Raw genomic sequence first — 14,793 nt, forward strand, 5'->3', positions numbered from 1 at the left:
TCTTCCGAGGCGATCCGTAAATAGTTCGTAGCCTTCTCGATATCTCCGAGCCCGCTTCATTCAACGCAATGCACCATGGACAGGGATACCGAAATTCAATATGGCGTTCAAACTCTGTTATTTATACATTTCTTTCTGCATAGTTGAATGAGCAAATAACACTTAAAGATATGCTTGAAACATTATTTATACGTCGAATCTGAAACTTTCTGCGAATGATGATTCCACTTGCGAGAGAAGGCTGAATCTGGTGTTTTATGGCGTGTCAAGAACCCGGTAGAGGGACTGAAGGGCGGTCTACTGCTGGTCCTGTGCCGAAGAAGGAAGCAAGTCCTAAACGGGACTGTGTTCCTCTCCTGCGGGAGGACTCTGACGCGGTTGATGGAGAATTGTCAGCAGTGAGCGACGTCGAGAGCAGTGATTTGCTCTATGATAAAGCTGATGAGTCAGCGAAGACCTCTGAGGATGTGAAATCTGACAAAAGCCGAAATGCTATCGGAGATATCGCCTTTGATGTCGTTTCTAGTTGCGAAAGTATTTCTACATCGGACACAACAGAGACTATTTCACAAGGTTTTGTAAACGAAAATGCTTTTATTGAGAAGAAATTTCATGCGGCATCGGATACAGAACAAGTTTTGTCTTGTAAAGATTCTAATTTCAGTAACGTGAGTTTGGAACATGATACCGGAAACGGATCCCAAATCACAATAACCTCCGTGGATGGTAAGACGGAAGGTCCTAGTTTTGATACGAATAAACAACACTCAGGTAAAGAGTTTGGAACAGAATGTTATAGATTGTGTGGTGCAAATACTGGATCTCCAATCTCAGATATAAGTGAACCAGAATTGTTCCAGGCACATAAAAATGCCACATCCCACACAGAGACAATTAATGGTAAGGACAGTGCATACTCTGAGTCCCCATCTAGTGAATTCAGTGCTGCATCCTCAATTGCTAGCTGTGCTGAGGATAGTGGCATTACTTCTACTGTGCGTGATGAGGAAATGGAGGAGATCCCGCTTGCTGATAGCCGCAGTTTTAGTCCTGAACTTTTTCATGAAATGTCCAGATTGACCACGGATGAGTTTGTGTCGTCATGGGTACCAAAATCTCTTAATACATATGCCCCTAATGTTGGCTCCAAGTCAAGTTTATCTTCAGACCAAGATTTAACGGACTCTGGAAATCCCACAACCAAACCAAATGGAATCAAGTGAGTGATGTTCAGAAATTTAGAGCTTGAGAGATGAAGAAACTAACTTCTTCTATTCGTTTATGAATGAATCCTACTATTTAGCACTATCTGATGTATCTCTGTTGTTATGAGCAGAGCATTGTTTTCAAGATCTGGTAATGAGGGTGGTCAGACTGCAGGGTGGAAGCTGTTTGGAAAAGTTCCACCAAAAGAGATTAGTAAACCCCAGGAAGAAGGGAATAAAACATCATTTCAACAAGGTTTGTGCTTAGAGTTTATTCAAATTGTTGTTGTGGACTGCTTACTTGTTTGGTTAATTAACTGATACTTGTCTTACAAACTAGATCACATTAGTCATTTATTAAAAAAAAGCTGATATCATTAGGTTATCTGCATCACATGACTTTAAAATATTTCTAAGGAAAAGATTCTTGGTCTTTGGTATGCACAACATCACCTTTTTTAGAATCTCAAAGCATGCCCCATTGTTTCCCTAAGTGTACAGTACATCTTTACTTTTTTCCTGTATTTATTTTCCTTTTTTATGAAATGATTTTTAAACAACTGTTTCACAATGTGGATCTGCAGGTAGCATGAAAAGAAGGTCTTTTGGTGCAGAGGCCAGCACATCCTCATCTTCAAAACCAAAGTTCTTGTCTCTCAAGCGCAATTCTGCAGCAGTACCCAGCTCAACAACAGCACTGATATTTGAAAACCGACCAAGGTTTGAACAATTCTAGCATACATTTGCTTTAAAGGGGCAGTGTCATGGTAAGGGCTTTGCAATAGCTCTCCGGCCCAGACACAATGAATTGCAGTCAAATTCTAATATTGACTTTTGAGCCTTTGGTACATGTGGGGGACTTAAATTCAAAGGAAAGACCACAAACTGTCAAAAAAAATAGTTTTCAATGAAATATTGCATATTATTTTAACAAGGCATTGACAGCTTAAAGTTCAACTGTTTGTAGACAATTAAAAACCTACAATAAACACTGACTCCAGACATGTGCAGTACAATGATGCTGCCCATGACAATTGGGAAGTTTAAGTGACACAAAGTAAAGTACCAATAAGATATGAGGATGTTTTTCATTTTGAAGCATTAAATATGACAGTTGAGCTGTTTTATTTGGTAATAGGCAAGTACTTGTATTTATTTAAAAAAAAATCTTTAACAATACTTTAATTGAATGTTCTTGTTTTTAGTAATCTCCCAGCAAAGTCGGCAGCAGAAGAGAAAAAGCACAGACAGATGTATGAAGCTATGGTTGCAGAGGCCAAGAAGAAAGGTGCATTCCTTGGGCCATGATATTTTCAGCTATCCATTTATTTGTTTCAGATAATTATGTATAGATGCTGTGTTTTATTTTAAACAGCATATCAGTTATGTCAAATGTTAATTTTCAGAATTAAGGGACAAGAAAAGGCAGGAAAAAGAAATGAAGCAGAAGAGCAAACAAGAGAAGGTTATCTCATCTGCTGCCTGTGTCTGGACATCTGAGATCCTTCCAAACTGGGAATCCATGTAAGTAAATAATGTTGATATTAAATAAGGTAATCTTTACCCTGCATTCACTAATGAAATGTTGATATTAAAAAGAACAAGCTTCATCCTACATTAACTAATGAAATGAAGATATTAAAAAAAGTAAACTCCACCCTGCATTAACTATAGGAACCTGCTACTTAACTCCTGTAAACTGATAATGTAGCATATTTCCTTTCCTCCAGGTAGTTATTCTTTTTCAAACTTCTCAATTGGTTAGCATTTAAAAGATATCATGCTAGTACTGTAAATAGGGTCAGCTCTTACAAGCTGCAATTTGATTGGGCAAATGAACAATATTCGCACCTCAACACAAAGAACGAGAAGAATAGAGACAAAAGAACTCCTTTGTAGAACAAACAATAATAGGAGACAAAGCAGCTGCGTACTTACTCTGTAAATGCTATGCTACACCAAGTATCACTCTGTACTATTCCAGGAAGCACTCACGCAAGGCAAAAGAGCTGTGGTGGCAAGGTCTCCCTCCAAGTGTCAGAGGGAAGATTTGGAAGTTAGCCATAGGCAACGACCTTCAGATTACTTATGGTAAGAAGAAAGTTAGGCAACGATTAACTTATAGTGAGATGAATGTTAGGCATGAACCTTTACATTCCTTATGGTAAGATAAAAGTCAAGTAAAATAAAAAATAATAAAGACATTTCACCACTTTGTTCTACAGTTCTAGAAAAGTTTTCCCAATGTTTCAGTTTGTTTAATGACCAGGTGTCGCAGACAAGTATTGAGTGGTAGTTTTTCTTGATATATATCAATCCGTGTAATATCCGTTCCTGAATGTCCATCAATTTCTTTTTTAGAATTGTTTGACATCTTCCAATCGCATGCGTATGAGAAACTCATGGTTACCCGCAATAATCGCAAGAAAAACAAAGAGAGTGGCAGCGTGGCTGAGTTACCTACCAATGACTACCCCATGTCGGTCGTTAGCAGTGAGCATAAAGTGGAGCTGATTATGTTGGATGTCTCAAGAACATTTCCATCACTGTGCATCTTTCAAGAGGTGAACCTACATTCATTCACTGTCTGTCTAGTTGCAGCACCGATTTGAAAGCCATTGAAAAAGCCTCCAAATAAGCTAATGTATGACGATGCTGATTGCTTGAGTATCTGCACAGTTTTTTTTAGTGATTTCTAGCCCTGCAGTCAGAAGTAACCTCAATCAAAAGGCCTTATCCATTGGTTTTCTGTTTCTGTTAAACAAAGTTTTGTTTGCTACACAAATGCTGCATCAGAGACTTTAAACCCCAATGCAACTGAAAAATAATACAGTAGCAGAAATGCTCCTTACTGTTTACCCAAGGGTCTTTACCTTCTTCTTTACCTAAGGGTAGTATCTTCAATGCAATTGAACTTTACTAAACTTTGCTCTTTACCCCAGGGTGGTCCCTTCCATGATGTCCTTCACAGTATACTAGGCGCCTACACATGCTATAGGCCTGATGTTGGATATGTAAGTAAATAACAAGATCTTGGTCGTCAAAGTTGTTAGGTTTGTGATGTATTGAGAATATCTCTGTTTGCCTTCAGGTTCAAGGCATGTCGTTCATAGCTGCTGTCCTGTTACTGAACCTAGAACCACCAGATGCATTCATCAGCTTTGCCAACCTTCTGAACAAACCGTGCCAGCTGGCATTCTTCAGAGTTGATCACCCTATGGTAGGCTACTTACTATACAGATAGCGGTAGCTCAGTTCCACGAGCTTCACTTTTCAAGACAGTGAACCAGGGTTAACCAGTCGGGTTCGGATGTTTAAAGAGGTGTAAAAACTTTCTCTATCGGCGAATTTGAATCCCTCCTCTTCTCAGATAAGAACCCCAAACTCAGTACATTACCCTGTATAGGACTTTCGCCATAGAAATGCAACACATTTACCTTCACCTGAAAAAAATCACGAGGCCAACGGTCGTTATCGCCATCATACTTTCTCGGCGTCATGTGCCATCATACTTTTTAAACCGAAACCGTTCGCTCTTGCACTGCTCTCAGCTCCTTGAAAGTATTTACACACGTCCTTGTACTAGCGAGAAACGTGAGAGAAAATAAGCCCAAGCATAATCTTCATGAGATAGCTAAGCCTCATTGGAATAATGAAGCATTTCGTCCATTTCTTTTAGATGAAAGCGTACTTCGCTACGTTCGAGATACTGCTGTCTGAGTTTCTCAACAAACTGCACGAACACTTTCACCACGAGAGCTTCTCCCCTGACATGTATTTGATTGACTGGTAAGTACAGTTTCCATTTCTAAAAACCTCCAACAATTCGAACGATTAGAAGTTGATCTCATTCTTTCGGTTTTGCTAACTTATAGCGTAAGTGCTTGATGTGTGGAATGTTTAATACTCCAGAATCTTCACTCTAATATGTGGAATATTATTACCCCCAGGATCTTCACTCTGTTCAGCAAGTCTCTCCCTCTGGACGTCGCTTGCCGGGTCTGGGACGTGTTTTGTCGAGATGGCGATGACTTCTTATTTAGGACAGCATTAGGTAGGTACCTTCAAGTGGCATAATCGATTATTGACTTGTTTGTGATGCCATGCCATGTTTGTGATGCCATTCTACAGTATATGGGCACTCTTCCTTATTGCCAAAAGTCACTCATTAGCTGTTGTTTATTTTTTCTAAGGTATTCTGAAGTTCTACCAAGACGACTTACTCGAGATGGACTTCATTCACTTGGGCCAGTTCCTCACCAAGCTTCCAGATGACATCCCAGTTAACAATCTCTTTGACTGCATCTCGTCCATCAATCTCACCAAAACCAAGTTTAACCAGATTTTAGCAACACAGAAAGAGCTCGCAACCCAAATCAAGACAGTCACAGCATCTGCTAAATAGATGGCCTTGCTACGTCACAAAGCTTTAGATAGCCTTAGTGCGTCGCAAGCCTTAGTATGACAAAGATGAAACAGCTACCAACTTAGTTGAATTGCCTGAGATAATTTATTTGTGGTCAAAATACACGGTGATTCTGATCGCCTCTTCAAATGAGTTGGTGATAAAGGGTCGTTTATGTTGGTCATCTCATCAACTGTTTTTCACCATGTTGGAGCATGTATGATATACCAAACATACAGTTCACTACTTAATATTTTTGTTAAGCATATTGGGGGTAATTGTTGGTTTCGAGTAGAGCAGCATTTTGTATGGCCGTTTATATTTCCAGGGTGCTAGTCTTAGCTAGATTTTCAAGCCAATCATGCAATCATTTTTGTTTATTTTATATTTTGTTACCATGTTTAACATCACTGTAGTTTTTTTTACGTTATTATGGATAATAAAATTAGTTTAGAACATCAAAATTAGAGGGTCGGGTAGGCATGATTCTGCCTTGTGTGCGGCACGTCGAGCATATTAAATTTTTGAACAGAGATAATATGACCCATTGTAGTAATTCTATCACAAGTTGTACATAGTCTCTGTATTATAGATATACAGTATGCAGAAAAAAATACAGTAAATAAATATCGTGTATTATCGAGATTGTCACATCTCAGTGCCATGCAGTAGTATAGAGGGAACATTATGTTAGTGCTTTAGCGCGGGGCGCACACTAGAAATGAGCGGTAAAAATAAAATAAGCGGTAACATGATTTAAAGTTATTTTATTTTATCACTTGAGACATTTTTGCGACGTCTCGCTGTTCCGTCCTCCACAGTTTTATGTTATTTCTGGCGTAATCCGTGTCCTTTCATCTTGTGGTGTGTACGCATGGCATCTAGCACCTTTCGGCTGGCTTTAAAACAGACAGTATGAGCAAACATATCGCCCAATGACAGGTAATCCGGAATCCATGAAAAAATGAGATATGGAATCCGGAATCCATGAAAAAATGAGATATGGAATCCGGAATCCATGAAAAAATGAAATATGGAATCCGGAATCCATGCTGCTGGGATCCGGAATCCACGAGAAAAAACCCACATGGAATCCGGAATCCACACACTAGGATCCGGAATCCAGAACCCTATTGGAGAACCTGTCATGGGGAGAAACATACCGTATGAGCGATGATAATAATCTAATACTTACATTACGCAAATAAACCAGTGAATATGATCCTGAGCAAAAACAGCTATACACGCGTCACATTTTAAGGAAAGTCGAGGAAATTGAATACCCATTAAATGTGACGGATGTATCGACTCCTTGCTCGCCTATTGGTTTAACGTGGGCTCAAAGCACCCCGTAACTTTAGCCTTTTTCAATCGCTCCGCAAATCCTTTGTTCAGGCTTTTCGCTTTCCTCAACTACGACATCCTTTTTTAGCCTGTTTGTTGATGTGTTTAAAGACAGCCACGCTTTTATAGTTGTGTCTTACACAAGTCTCTCATCGCCCTAAAACATCTCCAACTGACTTGGAATCCCCAAATTCTCAGGCGAATTCTCAGGCGCCACAGAATTCCCGATCTTATCTCAGGGCGACACAAGATTCCCGATCTGGTCTCAGGCGTCACATGCTTCACGATCTTGTATCCGGCGTTTCTTTCTTCTGCGGTAGATTATTTTAAAGCACTCGCATTTACCGCTTGTCTCCAAGAATACGCAGGCTCACTTATTCTTTTTTATCAGACTGAGCATGCTCTGTGTTTTCTTCCTGTCCAGCCGTTGTCTTATCCTCTTTCTCCGCAAGTGTTCCTTTTCCAGTTTTGGCGATGGTCTCTTGTCCTTTCTTTCCGAAAAACCTTTCTTTTACCCTCCTCAAAAATGACCTTACTTTACCCATCATTCCCTGCGCTGCCAGGGTCTTGTTGCTAACTTGTTCAAACCGGCGGGTGCATAAGTTATGGTAGGAGCCAAAGGCGATGGCGAGCACCGTGCAAGCGAGGCAGATGACGTTGTACGGCATGCTGAAATCAGGGGTTGGGAGGGTAACAAGAAGAGATTCCGTGTGCAAACGGACAAATCCAGGACCAGGATTTTTGCCGCTGATTTCCCTATAAAAGAACGACAACATGGTTTAGTAAATATCTCGCATTCACCAACTTATGGCAATAATAAACATGGAAATCTTTAAACTGAAGCAGCGTTGTACGAAAATACTGCTAAAATGAAAGCTCTTGAAAAGGGTCAGTACGCAGCTCTTACAAGCTGCGATTTGATTGGGCAAATGAACAATATCCGCACCTCGAAACAAAGAACGAAAAGAATAGAGACAAAAGAACTCCTTTGTAGAACAAAGATAATAGGAGACAAAGCAGCTGCGTACTTCTTGAAAATATTTTAACATAAACGCAAAACAAGACCAATCAATCAAACAGTCAACCGACAAAAGTCACAGTGTGAGAAACTTACTCGTATATTCCTAATTGCTAGAATAAGTCCCCCTCGTCATCGAAGCCTATTGTGAAATACGTTAAGGTGAGGCGCTTATTACCTTGAGAGAACAAATGTACGGTTGTTGCGGCAAGGAAAGGGAGTGTCTAGCTGCGCCGTGATGACTGCAGACCTGCAACATACAACAAGCTTGAATTAAATACTATCGCAACAAGCTGGATTGAAATACCTGTCACAACAAGCTGGAATGAAATGCCTTTGACAACAAGCTGGAATGAAATACCTATCACAACAAGCTGGAATAAAATACCTACGTCAACAAGCTCGAATGAAATACCTATGACAACAAGCCGGAATAAAATACAAATCACAACACGCTGGAATGAAATACCTATCACAACACGCAGGAATGAAATACCTATCACAACAAGCTTGAATGAAATACCTATCGCAACACGATGGAATGAACTACCTATCGCCAACAACCTGGAATAAAAATAATTCTATGAGCCGCGAGCAGAGTGTCCTTTAAGCCTTTTGTTAAACAGCTTAGTAAACGGAAAATCTGTTTAGGATACCATCGTCATCAAACAGTAAAAATGTTAAATAACTGATACAAAAGAAGAAAGAGCAATGCAGCCTTGATCGCCCGTTTATGACTCAGACGTACATTGCTGTAAGATTCAAATTATCAGGAACCACATGACAAGGACAAAATCACGTGATATAGAAGCCGCGATAACCGTCACGTGGGTGCAGAGTCCACGTGTATTGATTACGTGGAAGTACAAACTCACGTGATATAGAAGCCGTGATGAGCATCAGGCGGGTGCTCAGTCCACTTCAGGAAGCCCCTGTTGAACTGGATAGTGAGTCGAGTGACCGAGTTAGGCGGTAATGTTAGTTCGAGCTCCAGTGTGTACGGTCGCTGGCGGTCCTGGGCAGGAACGAAGAACAAGTTGCCTGGAAAAGAAGAAGAAAAACCAGAGGTTATTGAGATTTCGCTGCACAGCAATTCTGACAAAACTAGGATAAATATTACGTCATGACATGCTTTGTTGACAAAGTGGGGCTCAAATAATGTAGTAAACACAAATGATGTGTTTGAAAATCCTCGGGAATACCTGGTTTAACAGCTTTCCCATTGCTCTCTATCCTCAAGGTGTGAAGGAACATCCTCAGAAACCACGGATAGGTAGCAAAGTACACCACAGACAAGGGCTTGCTGGCATGGTTATTATACAACAACGTGGTGATGCCACCTTTCTCCTCGCCAAACCCTGGAAGACAGCAAAAAAACCTATTGGCAACTGTATGCAACAAGCCACTACTATTAATAATAATAATATTAAATTATATACCAAAAAGCGACGTTACAGATGTTTCATTTTATTTATATAGCCTAAAAACAGATATCCTTCTAGTAGAAAAAAAATTATTTTGTGATTGTAAATTTTGATGGTCAATTGGAAGATGAAAGGTTATGCCATGAGGATACCATGTTGATCTGAATAAGCACCTGGGCCGCTTATTTAATTTTTTGGGTCTTTCATGAAGGGTTTTTTTTTATTATGTGTATAAATACATAGATTGACACCATTCAAGTGATGCTTTTGTTTAGATCTTTTAGAGCTCAAACGGGGGCAGGGGCGTAGCCAGGGGGTGGCCTAGGGGGCCCGGCCCCCCTTTTAGCAGCCAAAAGGTAAATGTATGAGACAGTAAATGTATGAGAAATTATCTAAAATACAGGAGAAAATGCTTTGAATGCGCCTTTTAGGCCCCCTCCTGTTAAAAATCCTGGCTACACCGCTACAGAAATGCTTGCTACGCAGGCTAGGGAGGGGGCGCTTTTTTAATCACTGTTAGCCACAAAAAGTGAAATCTTTTAAAGTGAGGAACTTTCTCACTTGGGATTCTTCACTAAGTTATGACTCCATATGCCGATGTGGTAGTAACTTTACCTGTGAGAAATCTGTGTGCATAAAACTGTGGCAATTCTTCTGTAAAAACATAACTAGCAGTTAGTACTGGATAAGAATATATCAATAGCGAACAGGAACGAAATTTTGACTTTAAGGAGTGCTACAAAGATAAAAAAAAGCATTCAATTTATATTGACACCTCACACAGGAAGTCTGTTTAAAACCATGATTTATTAACAACTATAATCACAATTCCAACCTTTGGCAGGTTGCTGCTGCCACTTGAAGACTATGTTGCCCTCAGACTTGGAGTTGACTGGAGAAAATAGTCAAACAATGTTACCAAGTACAGACAATACATAATAGAAAAGGACAAAAACATCAGCGGAGAATTGATTTTTTTTTTTCTAAATGTTCACAGAATTATCACAAATCTTATCCATAATGATTTTATGGACATTTATATTTGTTTGGGATAAAAAAAATTTAATTGAAAAATTACAAATTGAAAACCCAATAATTGAATGTTTTAAAACACAGCATATGGATTGACCTTTTAAACTATGGCAAGACTCAAATTTCCTTGAAAATTGGTCATAAAAATCATATAACACAGATAGTTCATAAACCTTACTAAAGCCAATTTTTTTTCTTATAAATATTTAGATTGCTAGGAGGGGCTTATCCCTTCCTTGTCATTGTTTGGATGGAACAGTGTTAATTCCTAATATTAGTATTTTGGTTGCTTGAAGGAGAGAAACTGGTCACTTAACAGACTAATACTGCCATCAATCTCTTACCTAATTCTCTAACATCATACACTCCATATTTCAGGTCTGGTGACAATTGTCTATTGAGGATTTTGGTTGGTGGGGGTTTCAAGGAAAATCGAGATCCAGTCTAAGAATAATAATAAAAGAAACCAAATAATTATATTTAAAAATAGAGATGCTCCTCTTGGTGACAGAGGTACCATGTCCTCTACCCTGGGTACCAAAGGCTTCAAGCTTTGCGGCGACAACAATTTGAGCGAACCGAGCGAGCCTCTGGAGCAACGGATAGCCACCCTCACTATGGTGCTAATATATTCATACAAGATTTGTACTATGCCGATACTACATTCACTTCGCTCAAATCGTTGTAGCCGTGAAGCTTGGAGCCTCTGGTACCCAGGGTAAATGTCCTCTGACATATTTTCATTTGAGATGAGACTGCTATGCCTTGAAATAAAATAAATAAAGGAAATGTTACCTCATTGATAGTGAGGTCAACAAGAACAAGACTTGTAGTTGCCAATGGACAGCTGGACTTGATTGCCCTTCCAAACAGCTTCCTAAAAGACCAATCTTACAAACAGAAGAAATTCCTCTTAATTCCTCTTAGTGGAACAGAAAAATAATCATCTGCCCTACCTTTCCTTTTGCTTCTCAGAACAGGATCAATCACAATTGACAAGGTTTGCTGTAGTTCTAGAGAGTATGATGTGCACGCGGAGTCCTGTAACAAGCATTTTACCATATTCAATATAGCTAACACAATTGCCAATCATCTCAAAGTTGCTGTAGTTCTATATATTGCACTGACGAAGCATATGTAAAATGTGTAATGGGTGGATGTGATTAGATGATGACTAGATTTTTTGTCATTACCTATTACTGCCGAAAAATTTCACATGAGGGGTATACCTTGCACACAGGCCTTAGATGAATAGCCATGGAATGGTAGTTTGTAGTATACACCATCAATCCATTCAATAAAGTTGACAAACCAGCCTGCAAACACAATCAAGTTGGGCATTCAGTTTGATTAAACAACTGACCCCAGACCAGCTATATAGTAAATTGTTGTATAATAGCTATTATTCAATTCCAAACATACTTTGGAATCACAAGGCAAAAGTTTCTTCCATGGCGTGAGGTTTTCTGTGCAGACTCCTTCCCTGCCGAGAGCCGCGTATCTGAGGAGGGTGGGGTCATTAGCAGTTGCCACACCCTCAGGTCGGAAGGACTGTTGAGGTGTGCTTGATGTCTTCTTGTCTATGAAGTTCAGGGATGCACAGAACTGTCCAGACATGGCTTGTGTTAATCCAGACCAGTTCTCGTCAACCCTGAAGAAAGTCAAACAAAAACCTCAGTCAGGTAAGTGTCATAACAAAGATTGACAGATCAAACCACTTTTCATACACTCAAGCTGTTGCATTAAATTATTAACCAACAATTGGATTCACTCACTGAAGACCTGTCCCAGTAAAGAGGGAGAACCAGTATTTTTGGTTGTGACATTTTGGGCTCTGTTGGACCTTCCAAGGCATCTTTATAGCAGACTATTATAGTACACCATTTAAGACCCATTTTTGTGCAAACACACCCTGGGTATATGTACCTTACACCTCAAATTTATTTCTTACAAACACCTGTGGTTATTACAACAAATAACTCATTCTGGTTTTTACCTGCCAATAACCTTTTCCTGGAACCACACCCATAGCTCTGCCCCTGGTGGGGCGCTCACCAAAGGGTATCCCCATTGGCCTTGCTGCCACTGGCCCTGGGTAAGGCTGAAGTGGAGCTCATTGACAGAGTACTTATCGACAATCTGACCAAATGACTTGGGGAAAAGACCATAGTGGGAGACTAAATCAAATCAAATTAATAAATCGTTATCAAATCAATAGAATTATAGGTTGTCAGCAACAAATAGCAACTACTAATAATAACAACACAATATTCATTGATACTTTACAGTAATAAAGACAGAATAGAGAAAAAATGGTTGCTTTTATTTGGATTGAGCCACAAATTTATTTAGATTGAGTCACAAATAAACAAAACTAACCAACACTCCCCTCCCCCTCCAAAAAAAACTGTGATAAAACACCCCGATATTTAAGCCCAGTCCCATACCCAGGATTTTTCTTTGGGGGGCTGGGGGGGGGGGGGGCAGAATCCGAAAAAGTGGATCTAATTTTTCGGCAGGGAGGGGGTGGGGTTAAATTCAAGTGATCTAGCTTATGCTTAGTTTTGTCTACAAACAGCACGTCTAATAAGAACCAGAAGGGGACCTTCGGCCGTTGTGGGGGGATGCATTCACACCCCCTTGCACCCCCCTGGGTATGGGCCTGAAGCCAATGCTTGTCACGATTTATATTCTAAATTTGTAATCCATGGTTATACATCAGTCTAAAGGAAGTGCTAATTAAGTAAGAGAGGAAGGGAAGATTTAAATTATCTAATTTTCAGCCTAGTAAGTAACTTATCCTTAAATTCAAGTGAACACCCTATAAGGTCATGGTACCTATTATCGGACACTTAAGATTTATGCTAAAATATCTTGCATACTAATCACTTACTTGAATCTTAGGTTTTACAGCTAGAAATCACTGACTTTTAAAGATAATCATTCGACCTAGATAACAAAAATACAATGGTTAAATTTGGGAGAAAACAATCGTTGTGAAGCCCTATAATCGGATGCTGTTGCCTATTATCAAGCATCCAAGCCCTATTATCAGGCAGCAGATTCCTTCGCAAAAAATAACAGGAAAATCATGCTTCATTTTCAAAAAAAATACAGCAGGCAATGATTGTTGACAAAAATGTACTTTGCAAAAGTCATGATAGAATTTAGTTTGAGACTTTTTCTTTGCTGTAGCAAGCAATTCAAATGCATGACAAACTGCACAGCAAAATGTGCTTTCAATCGGTGTTTGCTTGGCTGTCCAATAATAGGGCACTGAGGCTAGGTACAAACATTTCAAGCTATCCTGAAGTGTCTAAAGAAACACCGACCAAATAGCAATGAACAACAAAATGGTGGATTCGCCGAGCGAATCAGTGAATCTTGTTTTTTTACAGCTTCTTTTCGTCCTTGCATATTCAAGTGAAGGGAAAATTTCAATCGCCAATTTGCAGTGCGTGAGAGTAAATTATTTCTAGTTTTGTGAAACAATAAACACTTGTAAAAAGCTTCGGAATACATGTTTTCTGAAGGTTGTTTTTTCAACTCTATGGGTCATTTTTGGGCGTGTTTTCCTATTGTTTGAGTTAGGATTTTGTTCGAGTGTCCGATAATAGGGCACTGTCCGATAATAGGTACCACACTACCTTAATAACATCGGAAAGCACACATCAAGACTGATGACACGCTTAGAGAAAAATCCTTGTCTAGTGATAAAAAACAGACGGCTTTATTTTACACTCTCTCATTTTCCATCAACAAATGCATTAACAAAAATACGCTACGAATGAATCGTACTCACAGGCCTGGCGGTCAGAAACACGGACATCCCACTCAGTGGTGAACTGGAAATACGCGTACACGTGTCCCGTATGTAGCGGCTTTATCAGCAGCTCCTCGTGAAAGGTCTCCTTTGCAGCATCGCAAATAGACGACATAAAGACCAAATACAGAGTCACTGCAACCAACACTTCAACAGAGGCCGCCATCTTGGATTATTTCCGCCAGGGGGACTGGGCGCTACATTATACGTTTAGCCTAGCCTTCTTGGAGGGGGTTAGAGGGGGGGGGGGGGGAGGGGGCGGAGAGGGTCATTTGGGCAAGAATGGTATATAGTTGGGGTTGATTAGTTGAACATAGTTTTTGTTCCAAATTTTGAATCCTACATAAAAGATGGTTGGTATTGAAACAAGATTATTTACCTCCACGCCAGGTGGTTTCAAAACTGGCCGTGCGGTCTGGCAAATTTACTAGACAACCCTCGGTTGATTTATTGATTGATTTATGTATTTTTTTTCTAGGGTAAAACGGAAGTCACATTCAAGTGTATGACGAGTGTAACAGGCCTTCCAAGCTACCCAAATC

At 39.8% G+C, this 14,793-nt stretch overlaps 2 protein-coding genes and 1 long non-coding RNA gene across 3 annotated transcripts; 2 read left to right on the top strand and 1 right to left on the bottom strand.

Annotated features, from left to right (window-relative positions):
* The first annotated feature begins 102 nt into the window (after positions 1-102).
* Positions 103-6,253, top strand: LOC5508368 (TBC1 domain family member 12). The gene is made up of 12 exons (XM_032377139.2): positions 103-1,219; positions 1,337-1,461; positions 1,790-1,925; positions 2,411-2,493; positions 2,612-2,729; positions 3,190-3,296; positions 3,567-3,769; positions 4,148-4,219; positions 4,297-4,425; positions 4,885-4,994; positions 5,156-5,259; positions 5,399-6,253. Exons 1-12 carry the CDS (start codon positions 258-260, stop codon positions 5,608-5,610), a joined length of 2,361 nt encoding a protein of 786 aa, XP_032233030.2. The 5' UTR covers positions 103-257; the 3' UTR covers positions 5,611-6,253.
* A 107-nt stretch (positions 6,254-6,360) lies between these two features.
* On the bottom strand, positions 6,361-14,430 carry LOC116615483 (GPI transamidase component PIG-T). Its single transcript, XM_048729638.1, has 14 exons — positions 14,231-14,430; positions 12,425-12,605; positions 11,851-12,079; positions 11,658-11,744; positions 11,385-11,469; positions 11,224-11,318; positions 10,773-10,872; positions 10,232-10,288; positions 10,012-10,050; positions 9,175-9,330; positions 8,848-9,013; positions 8,151-8,222; positions 6,770-7,710; positions 6,361-6,535 (listed from the first exon to the last, which is right to left on the bottom strand). Exons 1-13 carry the CDS (start codon positions 14,415-14,417, stop codon positions 7,329-7,331), a joined length of 1,836 nt encoding a protein of 611 aa, XP_048585595.1. The 5' UTR covers positions 14,418-14,430; the 3' UTR covers positions 6,361-6,535; positions 6,770-7,328.
* Positions 8,898-10,175, top strand: LOC116615487. The gene is made up of 2 exons (XR_004294959.2): positions 8,898-9,039; positions 9,213-10,175. It is a non-coding gene; the product is annotated as an uncharacterized LOC116615487 (long non-coding RNA).
* Positions 14,431-14,793: the final 363 nt, after the last annotated feature.

This window comes from Nematostella vectensis, chromosome 6 (assembly GCF_932526225.1).
Source record: "Nematostella vectensis chromosome 6, jaNemVect1.1, whole genome shotgun sequence".
In the NCBI taxonomy this organism is placed as follows: Eukaryota; Metazoa; Cnidaria; class Anthozoa; order Actiniaria; family Edwardsiidae; genus Nematostella; species Nematostella vectensis.